The sequence below is a fragment of the Notolabrus celidotus genome, chromosome 6 (assembly GCF_009762535.1).
Source record: "Notolabrus celidotus isolate fNotCel1 chromosome 6, fNotCel1.pri, whole genome shotgun sequence".
Lineage (NCBI taxonomy): Eukaryota > Metazoa > Chordata > Actinopteri > Labriformes > Labridae > Notolabrus > Notolabrus celidotus.
In genome coordinates this window covers 24,103,040-24,120,651 of record NC_048277.1, presented here as the reverse complement: position 1 = coordinate 24,120,651, position 17,612 = coordinate 24,103,040, and the positions used below count along the sequence as shown (strand labels likewise).

Here is a 17,612-nt window from a genome sequence, read left to right as displayed (position 1 = left end):
GCATCTTTTTTTTATTTTAGACTGCTTCTAACAAGCTAAAAAAAACTCTTCACAGAAACCTTGAGTTATTCTAATTAACAATTGTTTAACTTTTAAACTTCAGACCACAGATGTTTTAGGAAACACATTCTGCTTCTACATTTGTGGGTTTCTCGCTCAAAGCTAGAAAATGCATACTGTTAGTGCTCAAATATTAACCCCTCCATAACCATCTCTGGGGTTTGCACTCCACTTGGCAAACAGGCTTTTCTGTTCTACATGGCCTGATTTCCTTAAGGGTATTAGTTTCACTTCAGCCATTAGTTGTTGGTTTGCTGCTTTACACTTGCACTCGGTGGATCATTTGAAATGTTGATGTTTCATTTTTTGGAAATTAATTTTCTGTACAGATCCCTAAGATTTCTGTGTGCTTTATGTGGGGACAGATATCAGGTCAAACGAAATACATTACAAACAGTATTTTAAATTATCACAAAGGTTGTGATAATAGTGCAGAATCTTTGGAGTAGTTGAAAAAATCATATAGCTTGAATGGTTAAGGCTGTGTGGATGCATTTGCAGAGAGTACCTGCACACACAAGAATAAACAAATCAGGTGACTTTGATTAATTAGGACTAAATCTCTCATTTTTTTTTTTTTTTTGTTAATATACATTTTTGGGCTTTTTTGCCTTTATTGGATAGGACAGCTGAAGAGAGATGGGAAATGTGGGAGTAGAGAGTGGGGGAAGACATGCAGTAAATGGTCGACCTGTTGGGAGTCGAACCGGCAACATCTGCTACGAGGGAATGTGGGACGCTTAAACCGCTAGGCCACCAGCGCCCCATCATTTTTGTTGTTAAAATGCATCTACTTTTATATTCATAAAATATAATAAGTGGTTTCATCCCTAATTTGATGTTTTCTAACAAAGATAAACCCAGAAACATTAATCCCCAAAACATGTTCTTGTCAGTGACAGACTTTTCTGCTGATTGCTCAAAGCTCTGAATCAAGCTGAGACAATGATAAAAAGTTAAAACTTTTAAGCAAAAATTTAAGGAAACATGTTTTATAAAAGTCAAATCATTTAATACAAAAATAACATTCACATAACAAAGAAAAATATCTAGCCTTTGTCGCATCATCTACAGTTTGTAATTGTGTGACATCCTTGTTGAGTCTTTCCGATGGAAATCCAAACAGCATGACTTGAGGCACGATCCTTGAAAGGGAAATAACCGTGACTATAAAAAGCCGAGGTGAGCCTCTGGATGAGAGGTGAACACTCGTCGAGTACCTCACACAGGAAGCTGTTTCCTCACTATGTCTGCCAGTCGGGGATCAGTCTCTGACAGCATGGACTGCAGGTGCTGAAACTGAACAAGAGGAAGAGAGGAAGGATGGAAATATGGTGTTTATTTTCCACAGGAGATTGTGGTGTTTATCAGCAGCCCATCACACGTCTTAACATGACACAAGCTCTAAAATTAGTGCTGAACACTTAATAACTGGAATTTAAACATACGAGGGCTGGGTGGTCAGTGAAGAAATGAATAGACTTAAATAACTACATCAAATTGGTGCTGAATTATAAAATGTGAAAAGTTCAGCAGATGTGGCAAATTCAAGGAGCTGTCACCTATCAGCTGGGGCGGCTGTGGCTCAGTGGTAGAATGTGTCATCTTTCAATCACAAATTTGGAGTTATGATCCCCTGCCTTGTACGTCATTAGACAAGACTATGAATCCAAAATGCCCCTAGTGGCTTAGCTCACAGGTTCCCAAACTTTTCAGCCCGCGACCCCCAAAATACAGGTGGCAAAGACTTGTGACCCCCTATGTCCCTCAAAGTGATTAAATGTGGCTTCATTTAGCTGGCCTGCTGAACATTAGCCTACCTATATGAGCATGTGGCTGTTTCCTGTGCTGTTATGAATTAACCTACTGATGCTTTTGATAATTAACTGTTCATTAACCCCAAACTTAGGAGTCAACTAGCAAAAAAAAGGCAGAAAACTCATTACATTTTCTATTTCCAAGGTTTTATTTCAAGTTTAGCTACTATTTTTGTCGATATTTTTTACTATAATGGGTAAAATGTACTTATTTTAGACAACTTTAAAAAAAATAATTTTTGAAGACATCTAACAACCCTCCATTTGTGTCTCGCGATCCCCCAGGGGGTCCCGACCCACACTTTGGGAACCCCTAGCTTAGCTGGCAATGAGTGGTACTGATGGATATTGGATGGATTTTGTATAGCATCCTTAGCCATCAGTGTATAAATGTGTTTGTGAATGTCACATGTTGTTCCCAGACTAGAAAAGCTCTATATCAGTACAGCCCATGTATCATTTATAGAGGTGTGAAAAAATAAGTTTTGACTTAATTTGTCCTTTCAATTTTGAGTAATATTGTGTGATTTACATATACACCATCTCTATTTTCTAAGTTAACTGTGTAGAATATCACAATATTGTGATATATCGTGATACTATCGTATCGTGACCCAAGTATCCTGATGCGTATCGTATCATGAGGTTCTTGCCAATACTCACCCCTAATCATTTATCACTTTATTGTAATGCAATACCTACTATATAACTTTTAATATCACATTGGCCCAAAATAAAATGACTGCTTTAAACGTTTGGACCAGTCTTGTTTGGAAATTCACACACTGACAGAGTCTTCATCCTTTAAGCTTTTTCTATCCATCAGTCACACACTCAGCACTCACATGTCAGGGTTGACCTGATTTTGTCCCGGTCTATCTTGACCATCAGACACACCTGTAGTAAGAACTGCAGGTTGGAAAGCACTGTTGTTGTTGTTGTTGTTTTTGCTGCAGACCAAGATATAAAAAAAAAAGCATTGTGCCTTGTTTTAGTTTTTTCCCTTAATCACCTATACTTAAAAAAAACCCTCCTGAAATCTCCTGTATGACACCATTTTTCCTTTAGGTCATATTTTCAGTTTAGATCATAGTCCATGTGCCTGAGCAGTGTTCTTAATGATTACCGTCTGTTGAAAACAACTGGAAAAAGAAACCTCTCAACAAAGACTGCGTATTATGTAAGATAATCCCTTACTTCCAGTTCTAATTCGTTAATAACTGTATGTGACACATTACTAAACTTAAACCAGTTTGGAGAAAGCACTTACTGCAGCCTTGTAGTTGGGAACCAAACTATGTGCAGCTGTGAGAGAAGTCTTCTCTGTAAGATAACCTTCCTTTATCAAATCTGCAACAGTTTCCTGTAAACACAAAATCACACAGCAGTTTAGAAAAGAATGCTGTTGTTACATCTCTTATTTAAGAACTCATTAAATAATCAGATCTGAGCAAATACCTTTGGAATCTGTGTGCAGATGTCAGCTAGAAACTCAGTTGTGATCTCTACCAGAGTCTGGAGCTGTTCATCTTTTGTGTCTTCTGTATTGGTGTCATTAGTTTTGCTCTCACTGTGGTACTGAAGAACCCGCAGAACTGTTCCAATAAGGGGAAGACCTGGTAGGAAAACACAAAGGCATGTGCAGAAAACACGTGAAATTAGTAATAAGAACCATGCATTTTTACATTTAGAGAGGGGGTATCCTAATCCCTACAGTCTGAGCTTGAACTGCTAGTTTTTTTTCCTGTATAGTAATAATAATAATAATAATTTTGTTTGTAGAGCAATTTTCAAAACCAGGTTACAAAGTGCTTTACATGGGCAGCAAATAAAACAGACAGATCATAAAAACACACAAGTCAAGATAAAGAAATAAAACATATTTTAAAATACATAAAATCCCCCTAAAATAACTCTAAGGGAATACAATTACTTTGAAATATATTTCTTAAAACGGTTAAAATAAAATAAAGTCAAATAAAATTCAGATAAAATCAGGGAAGGCTCTGCAATAAAAGTAAGAAGGGATTTAAAAGAGCTCACTGACTCAGCAGGCCTTTTCTCCTCGGGCAGATGGTTCCAGATTGTCGGACCCCTTACTGCGAACGCTCTGTCCCCTTTAGTTTTCATTTTAGTATTTGGAATGCACAGTAAACCTCTGCCCGAGGATCTCAATGTACGCGTCGGCTCATACTGCCACTGAACAGTAAATATTTGGGCAAAAGAAAGACTACCATGTTAACTATAACATTTATAAACACTAAGCTTTCCTGTATTGTCTGACTGTGTTTCTCCATTATAATGACCATCCAAAATACTTGGACAGCTTTGAAGTTTTCAACTAAGGACCATTCAGGGTTCCCACTCTTTTCCAGAGATCATTTTCCAGGACATTTCCAGGACATTTTCATTGATGATCAAGCTGGTATGACAGTCTAAATTTAGTTCCTAATTTAGTTCCTAAATAGTCTAATATGTTCCTCTCAGTGGAAGTCTACATTGAAAGACATGTAGTCTAGGAGTCTAGGAGTTTCTGTGCAGTTGTGTCGCTCTTTTTGTTCCGTTTGTTTTCACTATCGGGAGTTTGCACTCCTACTAGCTAGAGCAGGGGTTCTCAAACTTTTTGGATCCAGGGACCCCTTACAGGTGAGAAAATTGTCCGAGGACCCCTCATAATTGTAACACAGATTAAGCACATTAGTGATGTGTCATGATCAAAAGCTGCGGCTCTGAGAGCCGATGCTTTATAGTGAATCAGAAGAGCCGGTTCGCATCGAGAGAGAGCCAGCTCCCAGTTTTGTCCCTTTCGTTTTTTTCTCACAGTCCTCAACCCCAGCTCTGCTCACAGCAGAACTTTGTGTTGATTGGTCAGCTTGGCAGCCATGCAGCCAATCACATGTGAGGATATAAGATACAGGTGATGGAGGGGAGGCTGTGTATCGTGGCTTCATCTGTTCCTTCAGAGAGAGTCTTCTTGAAGACCAGGCAAATACTCACACAGAGAAATCAGATCAGCCCATCCAAACTGAGGCATCGGATTTTTCTCAATGCCAACCAGGACATTAATAATGTTTGCTAGAGTTTGGTTCTGGTTCTGTTTGCTTGAGTTCGGTTCTGGTTCTGGTTCTGGTTCGGTTCTTGTACGGTTCTGGCACGGTTCTGGTTTGGTTCGGTTCGGTTCTGGTTAAGTTCTGGTAAAGTTCTGGTTCAGTTCTGGTTCGGTTCTGGTTCGGTTCGGTTCTGGTTCAGTTCTGGTTCTGGTTCAGTTCTGGTTAAGTTCTGGTTCAGTTCTGGTTCGATTCTGGTTCGATTCTGGTTCGATTCTGGTTCGGTTCTTGTACGGTTCGGTTCGGTGCGGTTCTGGTTCAGTTCGGTTCTGGTTCTGGTTCAGTTCTGGTTAAGTTCTGGTTCAGTTCTGGTTCGATTCTGGTTCGGTTCTGGTTCGGTTCTTGTACGGTTCTGGCACGGTTCTGGTTCGGTTCGGTTCTAGTTCGGTTCTGGTTTAGTTCTGGAACGTTCTGGTTCGGTTCTGGTTGAGTTTGGTTCGGTTCTGGTTCGGTTCTGGTTTAGTTCTGGAACGTTCTGGTTTGGTTCTGGTTGAGTTTGGTTCGGTTCTGGTTTGGTTCATGCACGATTCTGGTTCGGTTCGCTTCGGTTCTGGTTCAGTTCTGGTCGATCTGTTTCGGGTCTGGTTCGGTTCTGGTTGTGTTTGCTATAGTTTGGTTCTGGTTGTGTTTGCATGAGTTTGGTTCTGGTTCTGTTTACTTAAGTTTCGTTCTGGTTCTAACCCTAACCCTAATCCGAACCCTAACCCTAATCCTAACCCTAACCCTAACCCTAATCCGAACCCTAACCCTAATCTGAACCCTAACCCTAACCCGAACCATAACCCTAACCAAAACCCTAATCCTAACCCTGACCCTAATCTGAACCCTAACCCTAACCCTAATCCAAACCCTAACCCTAATCTGAACCCTAACCCTAATCCTAACCCCAACCCTAATCCGAACCCTAACCCTAATCCGAACCCTAACCCTAATCCGAACACTAACCCTAAGCCTAACCCTAAACCTAACCCTAAACCTAATACGAACCCTAACCCTAACCCTAATCTGAACCCTAACCCTAATCCGAACCCTAACCCTAAACCTAACCCTAATCCAAACCCTAACCCTAATCCGAACCCTTACCCTAACCCTAATCCGAACCCTAACCCGAACCCTAACCCTAACCCTAATCCGAACCCTAACCCTAATCCGAACCCTAACCCTAAGCCTAAGCCTAACCCTAATCTGAACCCTAACCATAACCCTAATCCTAACCCTGACCCTAATCCGAACCCTAACCCTAATCCGAACCCTAACCCTAATCTGAACCCTAACCCTAATCAGAACCCTAACCCTAACCCTAATCCGAACCCTAACCCTAAACCTAACCCTAATCCTAACCTGAACCCTAACCCTAATCCGAACCCTAACCCTAATACGAACCCTAACCCTAATCCGAACCCTAACCCTAATACGAACCCTAACCCTAAACCTAACCCTAATCTTAACCCTATTCCGAACCCTAACCCTAATCCGAACCCTAATCCGAACCCTAACCCTATCCCCAATCCGAACCCTAACCCTAATCCGAACCCTAACCCTAACTCTAATCCCAACCCTAACCCTAAGCCTAACCCTAAACCTAACCCTAACCCTAATACGAACCCTAACCCTAACCCTAATCTGAACCCTAACCCTAATCCGAACCCTAACCCTAAACCTAACCCTAATCCGAACCCTAACCCTAATCCGAACCCTTACCCTAACCCTAATCCGAACCCTAACCCGAACCCTAACCCTAACCCTAATCCGAACCCTAACCCTAATCCGAACCCTAACCCTAAGCCTAAGCCTAACCCTAATCTGAACCCTAACCATAACCCTAATCCTAACCCTGACCCTAATCCGAACCCTAACCCTAATCCGAACCCTAACCCTAATCTGAACCCTAACCCTAATCAGAACCCTAACCCTAACCCTAATCCGAACCCTAACCCTAAACCTAACCCTAATCCTAACCTGAACCCTAACCCTAATCCGAACCCTAACCCTAATACGAACCCTAACCCTAATCCGAACCCTAACCCTAATACGAACCCTAACCCTAAACCTAACCCTAATCTTAACCCTATTCCGAACCCTAACCCTAATCCGAACCCTAATCCGAACCCTAACCCTATCCCCAATCCGAACCCTAACCCTAATCCGAACCCTAACCCTAACTCTAATCCCAACCCTAACCCTAATCCTTAACCTAACCCTAATCCTAACCCTAACCCTAATCTGATCCCTAACCCTAACCCAAACCCTAATCCGAACCCTAACCCTAATACGAACCCTAATCCGAACCCTAACCCTAACCTGAACCCTAACCCTAATCCGAACCCTAACCCTAATCCGAACCCTAACCCTAATCACAACCCTAATCCTAACCCTAACCCTAATCCGAACCCTAACCCTAATCTGAACCCTAACCCTAACCCTAATCCGAACCCTAATCCTAACCCTAATCACAACCCTAACCCTAACCCTAATCCTTACCCTAATCCTTACCCTAATCCTTACCCTAACCCTAATCATAATCACAACCCTAACCCTAACCCTAATCACAACCATAACCCTAATCCTAACCCTAATCCTTACCCTAACCCTAATCATAATCACAACCCTAACCCTATCCCTAATCACAACCCTAACCCTAATCCTAACCCTAACCCTAACACTTATCCTAACCCTAACCCTAATCATAACCCTAACCCCAACCCTAACCCTAATCTGAACCCTAACCCTAACCCTTATCAGAACCCTAACCCTAATCTGAACCCTAACCCTAATCTTAACCCTAACCCTATTCCTAACCCTAATCAAAACCCTAACCCTAATCACAACCCTAACCCTAATCACAACCCTAACCCTAATCGTAACCTTAAGCCTATCCCTATCCCTAACCCTAATCACAACCTAACCCTAACCCTAATCACAACCCTAACCCTAATCACAACCCTAACCCTAATCATAACCCTAATCACAACCCTAACCCTAATCCTAACCCTAACCCTAATCCTAACCACAACCCTAACCCTAACCCTAATCCTAACCCTAATCCTAACCCTAATCCTAACCCTAATCATAATCACAACCCTAACCCTAATCCTAACCCTAACCCTAATCATAATCACAACCCTAACCCTAATCACAACCCTAACCCTAACCCTAATCCTAACCCTAACCCTAATCCTAACCCCAACCCTAACCCTAACCCTCACCCTATCCCTAATCACAACCCTAACCCTAACCCTATCCCTAATCACAACCCTAACCCTAACCCTCACCCTATCCCTAATCACAACCCTAACCCTAACCCTATCCCTAATCACAACCCTAACCCTAACCCCAACCCTAACCCTAACCCTCACCCTATCCCTAATCACAACCTTAACCCTAACCCTATCCCTAATCACAACCCTAACCCTAACCCTATCCCTAATTCGAACCCTAACCCTAATCCTAATCCTAACCCTAATCTGAACCCTTACCCTAACCCTAATCCTAACCCCAACCCTAATCTGAACCCTAACCCTAACCCCAATCCTAACCCTAACCCTTACCCTAATCCTAATCTGAACCCTAACCCTAACCCTAATCCTAACCCTAATCCTAACCCTAATCACAACCCTAACCCTAATCCTAACCCTAATCACAACCCTAACCCTAACCCTAATCCTAACCTTAAGCCTATCCCTATCCCTAACCCTAATCATAACCCTAACCCTAATCACAACCCTCATCACAACCCTAACCCTAATCCTAATCACAACCCTAACCCTAATCACAACCCTCATCACAACCCTAACCCTAACCCTAATCACAACCCTAACCCTAATCATAACCCTAACCCTAGGATCAGGGTGAGAATGGTTTTGTAACAGAAATGCACAAAATTGGGCAATTATAAGGCTGCTCATAAAAACACAGTACGTTAAAGGGTTTTCAACACAAACCATTAGTTTTTGCAAAGTTAAGGTCAAATATACGGCAACAAAAGATCCTAAATTAAGAGCCGTTCGGGAGTCGAAAGAGCCGGCTCTTCTTTGGGAGCTGAGTTAAAAGGGACGGCTCTCTGAAAAGAGCCGAAGTTCCCATCACTAAAGCACACGCTTACTACCATTTGCATTCTTAGTTGCCCTTGGAACTATTTGTATTGTAAAACGTATCAATGTAAATACTTCAGACCTGTACCACAGTGATAAACAGATAACACTTCAATTTGAATCAAGTAAATACCACTAGTATACTTTAAAACAGAGAGTCATTTCATTCCTTGTGGACTCAACATGACAGCATTTATACTTTTCAAGTAATTGATCTTAACGCTTTCAGAAAATTAACAGTAACAAGACTCACATATCCCTTCGAGCCACCAAATGGTATCAAAGCAATGGTGTCTTTGCTGTTTTGTAATGATACAGCACAATTTTATAATTTATTAGAAATGTATTCAAATTATTTCACCTACCCCCACGCTATGGTTCACGGACCCCCAGGGGTCCCAGGACCCCACTTTGAGAACAACTGGGCTAGAGTACAGTAATTGAGCTCTCAGCCTGCAGAGAAAGTTGTGAGGCACAGACCCCCAAGCTCTCTGCCCGACTCCACTGGTCACACTATAACTTAAATATAAGACTCTTTGAATCAAAAGAGCACTCCACAAGGTTAATGTACCATAAAACATAAACAATATACCCCCGTTTTCACTGAATGCATGATTATGAAGTGAAGGAGAAAAGATGTGAAAAAAGTTGCGCAGTGTCGCTGTCTTTTCCAGCACAGCGTGCACTCAACTTTCAATGAACGGGGATGTGTTTTGTTAATCGGGTCAGGTCGCACGCAGCCATGTTGGAATAATTTTCCAGGACTATATGTGCTTTTCCAGGACATTTTACTTTTTCTCCCATTTTCCAGGTGTTTTCCAGTACTGGAAAACTGGTCAACTGTTTTCCAGGTTTTCCAGATTTTCCAGGACGCGTGGGAACCCTGCCATTGTTATATATTTAAGTAGGTCAGCTTTCACTGAATTCTTCGTGAACACCATAAGATCAAACACATAGTTGCTGTTTCTCAGACCCTCTTACTTGAGGTAACTTGTAACACTACACATACAGTTGTGCTCATAAGTTTACATACCCTGGCAGAATTTGTGATTTTTTTTTGGGCCATTTTTCAGAGACTATGAATGATAAGAGAAAAACTATTTTTTTCACTCTTGGTTAGTGGTTGGGTGAAGCCATTTATTGTCAAGCAACTGTGCTTACTCTTTTTAAATCATAATGGCAACAGAAACTACAAAAGAAACCATACATTCTGCCAGGGTATGTAAACTTATGAGCACAACTTTAGACTTTATTGTCCCCTTGGGAAATTCTTTTCCACAGCACCTTTCTGCATTTCCACAGACATAGACAAACACAAGAACATACACTGTAGGCTCAACAAACTGTCCCCAAAGACATCAACACTCAGACAGAGTTGTATAATTCAGCGAGGCCTTTGTTCAGGCTTGCTAGAACAGCAGGGATCAGGCTTTTGCTGAGGCGAGCCCTTCTGCACCTCAGTGCTCTGTACCTGCATCCTGAGGGAAGTGGGATGAGGTAGGTGTTTAGTGGATGTGTGATGTCCCGTTCTATTGAGGTTGCGATGCGTATGATGGCCCTGTGGTTTAAGTCTGTGAGGTTTGGTGTGGGGAGACCGATTATTTTAGAAGCTGTGGTAGTTATGCGTGTGAGTTTGGCCTGTAACTGTAAGTAAACCAGAGTTGAGCAATGTCTGTGTTCACAGATGAAGGAAATCACAAAGTAAACAGCAGCTCTTCATTTCAGTGTACTGCATGGATTGAAAATGGAAAATCCAGGTATGACCTGGTCTGGGGTAAATCATGCAACCATAAAACAATGGAGCTGTTACAAATCTTACTTGCATCACTTCTGTTGCGCCACTGATCCTGGCATCCGTAAAGTGCCTGCAGTACAGCAAACGCCTGAACCAAAACACTCTTCTGCTCATGCAAGACGACTGGCAGATCATCTGGCTGGCAGAGGTCCTCACATACAACGTCACTGACAAAATCCCACACTGCTTTCCCAGGTCCGTCAGGAGCAGCTTGGAAAAATAATTACACAACATGTTATTTGTTGTGGGGTCACTTCAGTCCTGTGTTGGGTTTTATACCATGAGCTGTACTCTGTAAAGCCTGTGTTGACTGCTCTTACCAAAAGTCTGAACATCCTCGTCTATGGTGGTGAGGAGTTGGAAGGCATGAAGGTAAACCTCTAAGCCAGTCGGACTGTCTGATCTGTGAGAACAATGTAACACTTATTGTGAGTTCAGGTCTTTTAGTTTGAACACTGCAGCATCATCTGACAATAATTAATACGTCTATTTCATTAAAAACAAACGCAGATCATCTCGTCTTCTGTTGCCCTGTCCCACCTGAGCTGCTTGGCTGCCTCAAGGAGACATGAAGGCATATCCAGACGTTTTTCACCACCATCCTCCTCCTCTTTCTCCTCACTGTGTTGGGCGGTGATCCAACTCTTCATCAGTTCTTCGTCAAGGTCAAAGAGTTTGTCAATCAGCTCTCCAACCTTCTCAAGCAGGTCAGCTGTAAAACACACAGGAGCATTTATCACAATAATTATTTTGAAGAGCAGAGAAGTTATTGGGAAATGTCAGAGGTTGATTGTTGAGTTTAATAGCAAACACACAAGAGTTAATTTGATACCAGAATTTTGAACTTTGACACAATACCGATCAAATTAAAACGATATCAAATCCTGTACAGATACCACAGCAACAACAAAATTAAATCCTGGGCACCTGAAGCTGGTAATTTTAGTCACTTTTGATTCTAATTAAAATTAAATGAAAGTTAAATATCTGACAACTTTTGAGAGTTAGCAGTATAGTTGCTGTGGTGGAGGGTAGAGCAGAGAGATACACAGCAGGCAGGAAGAGACGAGACTTTAACAACAAACAAACAGAATCCAGCACCTTCTGTACATTTGTGCACATGTGCCAAAGTGTTTCTAAGTTTTCGAAGCATAACCGCTGTGAAAAAATGCGTAAATTAAGTCTTTTCTGCCCTTTCATCACTTTGTCTGCTCCACTGCTGCTCCCTCTCCTTTGCTCTCAGCAGATTTGGGTTAAAAATATGACAGTAGATCATATTTTTTCAGAAGCCTCAGTGGACTTCCATAGTATTGTAGGTAAAAAAACGACAGAGGCTGTATCAATTTAAAGTGTGTTGGAATGGAAAAGTAACCAAGTATTGAAAATTTTGACAACCTTAAAACAAAAGTTTGTTAGTATCACTAACCAAAAGGCATTGTGTGTATCCTTGTGTTATAACAATGTCCTTCCTTATTTTCAAAGTAATTTTTTCGAAAGTACCGGTATTTCAAATCCAGCATTTAAATAAATAAATAAATGTTCATGTGCCAAGAGTTTACTTCTTCCCTTTCTTTGTTACAGTATTCCATAGCCTGCTCTGGGACTTTCACTTTTGCATCGGTGGAATTGAAAGAAAATACAGGCAGGGTTCATTCATGCGCATGTAAGATGCTGTGTGTGCTCAGGATTACAAAAAGCAGGGACCTACTCACAAAAAAAACAGATCTAATGCAGCAAGAACTTTAAATCCTGAAATAAATCACTAAGAGGAACTTTAAGCCAACTAGTCTTGGCTTAGATTACATTTTTTATCATAAGTAACATTCATGAATGTAAAATAATCAAAATAATGAAATCAACATACTGTTGGTGGAGCTGCACATGATAAAGCAGAGGTTGGAAAACACAGACGTCTGCTGTCGTATTCGCTGAAGCCACAGGGAACAGACATCTTTCTGAGACACACAGGTCAGCAGTAACCTGCAATCACCATCAGACAGGATTAACACTGACCTCTCAGTGTCTTTGTCTCACACTGACTGATAATGAAAATTTTACCTGCTTGTTTCCAGTATGGTAGGAGGATCTGTATCTCCAAGAAGAAGCAACAGCACAGCCCTGTGGACACACAGAGAGTTACATTAGTGAGAAATTGAATTATTCACAACAAGGGCATCAAATCTTTATTAAAGGAATGCTACAGATAATGACTTTAACACACCCTAGGTCTTCATTTTGGCTGAGGGTCAGACAAGTTTCAGGAAAGCAGGCAATATTCCCAAGGATCCCTACACAAATTTCCTTGAGAAAGAAAAATGTTAGTGTCAAACTTCAAAAATACAACATCATCAAGCACAGGATTTTATTCTGACACTAAATGAATGCACCTGAAAGGATTTGACTCACTGTGAGACGTGGACAGCGAGATTTGGCAATCACTCCCAGGAGGATGTCTGTAGCTTTGAATTCCTGCAGAAAACCAGCCACATCCTGCAGGCAGTTTGCAATAAACACTTATTAGTAATGCAAGCATTTACATTATCTCCTCACCTGCAATATATACACTCCATTGCCTGTGTATTAGGTTCTCAAACCAGTGACACAAATGCAATAAATATCACCTTCCTTAAAGGTAGATTTGTTCTACTTTACTCAAATTTTTTAGAGGTAAGTTCATTTAAACTTAATGATCATGATCATAAACTGCGGATCTAATTCAGTTGTCTTGATCATTTTTTAGGTCTTTTCTTCTGATGTAAAGAAAAAAAAAATATATATATATATATTCACAATCAAGCATTTATTCATGATTCAACTTTTCCATCTTACTAAACAGCATCAATACAAATTAAAACATATTTATTTATTCCTTTTTTCTCAAAATGACTTCAATGTATTTTCATGGTTACCATCAATCAAATGGGGATTGTTGTGTTGTTCATAAAAAGCAGATACACCTTTGTCTAAGATACACATACTCTACCTTATCCATGGCCATATCCCAGACTCGACACAGATCTTCCTCATCATCATCAGGGAGCTGCATCTCACCTTCAGAGCCCCCCTCCAGATGCTCTGTGACCATCTAGGATGGACCATTTAGGAAACATTAATAAATGACTGACTTATAGGTAAAACAGCAAAAAAAAAAGTAAATGCACTAAAATTGTATTGCAACGTCCTGATCTCCTGCACACTGTGTTTGAGAGTCTACTGTATTTTACGACGGCGAAGCTGGAGGAATCAGGAAGTGACAGTCAGAAACGTTGTCTGAATTTTGAATTTGTGCATTTAATGTTTAAAAATAATGTTTATTGTGTTGCTTTTTCCAGATGTACCAACACAAACAATCAGATTAAATCAAATTATATTGCTTCAAATATCTGATTAGCAATGCTTACATTGATGAGACGCGTCAGGGTACTGAAAAGCCAGTGCTTGCTATAAACTGTTTCCCCAATGGCATCCAAATCTTCACCATCTCCCTCCTCTCCATCAGCTGAGTCTCGTGGTGGTGGTGATGGGTTTCGGTCCATTTCAGGAGACAGTTTTCCTGTTGGGGATGGAGATCTTTCTGTTTCCTTGTCTGGCAAAAGTAAAGAAAAGAAAAGGCTTTACAGGGAATTTTAGCCCATATTTGGCCAATCTGGGAATAAATTCCTTACCAAAAAATTTCTACACCAATGTGTTCATTAAGGTCTCTAATAACACATTCAATCTCAAATCCTGTAGCAAAATCCCTGACAGCTGTTTAAAGTTTGGGTACATGGAACCTTATTGGTGAAAAATGTAAAATGTAAAATTCTGCCTTCAGCAGCTTGTGAGGGGTCAATTTTCCCTAACTAATAGGGAAATAGGGGAGAACGGGGAAGGTTGTCACACGGGTTGGTTGGCACTCTAGTTATATCTCGCCACCAGAGGGCGCTGTCTCTCAAATTGGGGTATAGACATTTCCAGAATTAGGATCAGAGCTCACCTACATAGTGTTCTCTGGAGTAAGACAGCTGAACTTGAGGTGAGAGGACTTTTTGTGTTTTTCATGTCAAATTGTAAATATTCAGCTCCTCAGTATTTTTCTTCTAGGCTTTTAAACGATGGGTTTATAACAAAACAAGTGTTACCCTTACAAAGTGTGAAGGGAAAGCTATAGTTTAGATTTTTATTAACTAGCTAACTAGTAGTTAGATAGTTGTTAGCCTTGATGCTGCAAAAAATTCCAGTTGGGGTTGGTTTTCTCATTCTCTTTGGGGTTGGTTGTTACATGTGACAACCGAACCTATGTTGGCAAAATCATGCATGGTGAAATGAGTTGGAGTGCACAGACCCTACATTTGCCTTCACTGTAACTCAGACAGTGACTGCATGTAGGCTAGTTGAGTAGGCCATTATTGTTAGGCCTATTTGTTTTGTTCTTTATGTTGTTATATAGGCTGGCCTAAAGATGTGTTTCCTGTTCATGTTCCTTGCTCATTTTATGTTAAAATGCATTAAGTTATGTTGGCCTATCACTTGTCAGTGCAATTAAACTTTCAAATTTAGTTCTGCCTTCTTGCCTTTTTTAAAATATTTTTCCCATTGAAATACCATTTTGACAACCGACCCCATAGTGTGTGACAACCAACCCCATAGTGTGTGACAACCAACCCCATAGTGTGTGACAACCAACCCAATAGTGTGTGACAATAGTGTGTGACAACCAACCCCATAGTGTGTGACAACCAACCCCATAGTGTGACAACCAACCCCATAGTGTGCGACAACCAACCCCATAGTGTCACAACCAACCCCATAGTGTCACAACCAACCCCATAGTGTGTGACAATAGTGTGTGACAATAGTGTGTGACAACCAACCCCATAGTGTGCGACAACCAACCCCATAGTGTCACAACCAACCCCATAGTGTCACAACCAACCCCATAGTGTGTGACAACCAACCCCATAGTGTGTGACAATAGTGTGTGACAATAGTGTGTGACAACCAACCCCATAGTGTGTGACAACCATCTCCATGACGGGGTTGGTTGTCACAATGTGTCAGAGTGTCTCTGATAGTTAATTGCCTCTTTGTTACAATGAGTTGAAAATGAGAGGGACACACATTTCAAGCCAACACATTAAGCTTCAATTTAATGTAGGAATGACTGTTGAAAGATGTTTTGATGATGAACAATCATCAAAACAGTAAAAAGTGTAACAACCAACCCCGTTCTCCCCTACCTTCGGTCTAGACTGAAACCTGAGGTGCTGCAACTGATCCCAGACAACAAACAATCACACTGAATCCTAATAACTGTCTATAGACTCTTGATTTACGGCAGACTATTGAACACATTTCGTTGCAGTGTCATTGCTAACTGGGCTCCCGTCCTCTACTGTGTAAAGATAAATGTGCACAAGGTAGGAGATTTCACGAGCAGCAGATTAGCAGTCTAGCTTGCCAGTTATTAAAAGTCGTTTGCTGTACACTAAGGCTTCCTTTCATACTTGTTAACAGTACTTCCTTCATTATAACTCACCCATTGTGACCGCTCTCTACACAGAACCTCCCTGGGAATTAGTAAAAATGCAATATCATTGCATGTTTTCAACTTGACACAGTAAACATTTCAAACAGCCTCCATTTGGTAAAGGATCATGATGCGCATGCGTGCAGACGTCGCAGTCTTCTTCTTGTGTTCAATCGCCTCAATTTGGACTCAATGCCGCTATCTGCTGTTCGGACGGGGAATTACACGCTGTCCAGGCATAATAGACGCTGTTTTGCAAGTGATAGATACTCCATGTCAAATATTACTCCAATACAAGTGAAAGTTGCTCTGTCAGATTATTACTTGAGTTAAAGTACTGAAGTACTTGCTTTTAAAAATACTGAAGTATTCAATGTACTTCTTAAAAAATCTCAAAACGTTGTATTTTCACAAAACATAAGTGCAGTCAAGAATACATAGAAGTACATTCTGTTACATTGTGTTTATTTAGAAACCATTTCTTGAAATCTCTAAAAACTATACCATGGAATAAAAACAGAAACTAAGTTACTCCAAGCACAGACAACTTAGTTTGAAATGTTCATCCTGAATGAAACAAACGTTACGTAGCTCAACACGCTTTCTCAGGTTGGACAGTGAATATGTGTATGTTTGGGCAGAGTGGGAAACAGGGAGAATATTTCAAACAATACGTATCATTCTTCATTTCAAAAACCTCTAACACGGGCTGAAGATATGGACATGGGTGGAGAATTATAGCCATCATTACAACCTCTAAATGAACTGCCTGATCTGAGTGAAATCTGCTATGTGTTTGCTCAGCGTTCAACCATGGAGACGCACGATATACAGGTATGACTAAACTACTAAGACAAACAGAACTACACAAACACATTTTACTGTCTTAGGGATCAGAAAAGAGAAGGAAATTCATGAGCTGAAAGCAAAAGTAGTGAGTAACTAGAGCATTGATAAAAAATGTAGTGGAGTAAAAAGTGCAATAATTTTCATCTGAATGTAGTGGAGTAAAAGTAATAAGTAGCCCAAAAAGTAGTACTCAAGTAAAGTACAGATACTCAAAAATGCACTTAAGTACAGTACCTAGGTAAATTTACTCTGTTACTGTCCACCACTGATTACATGTTACACTTTTGTAAAAGTATTGTGGTCACATGTCATCTGAGAGGGTAGGTTAGAAAGTGTATTATATTACTTTTGAAAAAAAAATGGTTGCTTTTAACCTGATTACTT

General features: G+C 40.7%; 1 protein-coding gene across 3 annotated transcripts; it reads right to left on the bottom strand.

Annotated features, from left to right (window-relative positions):
- Nucleotides 1–1,050: 1,050 nt before the first annotated feature.
- Nucleotides 1,051–16,537, bottom strand: saal1 (serum amyloid A-like 1). Of its 3 annotated transcripts, XM_034685103.1 has the most exons (14): nt 16,389–16,537; nt 14,272–14,456; nt 13,854–13,955; nt 13,277–13,360; nt 13,092–13,171; nt 12,929–12,988; nt 12,735–12,850; nt 11,411–11,582; nt 11,191–11,273; nt 10,895–11,080; nt 3,336–3,493; nt 3,148–3,240; nt 2,723–2,827; nt 1,051–1,359 (listed from the first exon to the last, which is right to left on the bottom strand). In XM_034685103.1, the coding sequence occupies exons 1-13, from the start codon at nt 16,390–16,392 to the stop codon at nt 2,765–2,767; spliced, it is 1,386 nt and encodes a 461-aa protein (XP_034540994.1). In that variant the 5' UTR covers nt 16,393–16,537; the 3' UTR covers nt 1,051–1,359; nt 2,723–2,764. The 3 variants fall into 3 exon arrangements, with proteins under 3 accessions (XP_034540994.1, XP_034540993.1, XP_034540995.1); XM_034685102.1 differs by lacking the exon at nt 2,723–2,827 and having other exon boundaries at nt 16,389–16,536; XM_034685104.1 differs by lacking the exon at nt 2,723–2,827 and having other exon boundaries at nt 14,272–14,423; nt 16,389–16,536.
- Between the last annotated feature and the right edge of the window lie 1,075 nt (nt 16,538–17,612).

Coding starts and splice junctions, on each gene's coding strand:
- saal1 (XM_034685102.1), bottom strand. Junction 13,361..13,853: donor GGGATATGGCCATGGATAAG/GTAGAGTATGTG, acceptor AACTGCCTGCAG/GATGTGGCTGGTTTTCTGCA. Junction 11,081..11,190: donor CGAGGATGTTCAGACTTTTG/GTAAGAGCAGTC, acceptor TATTTTTCCAAG/CTGCTCCTGACGGACCTGGG.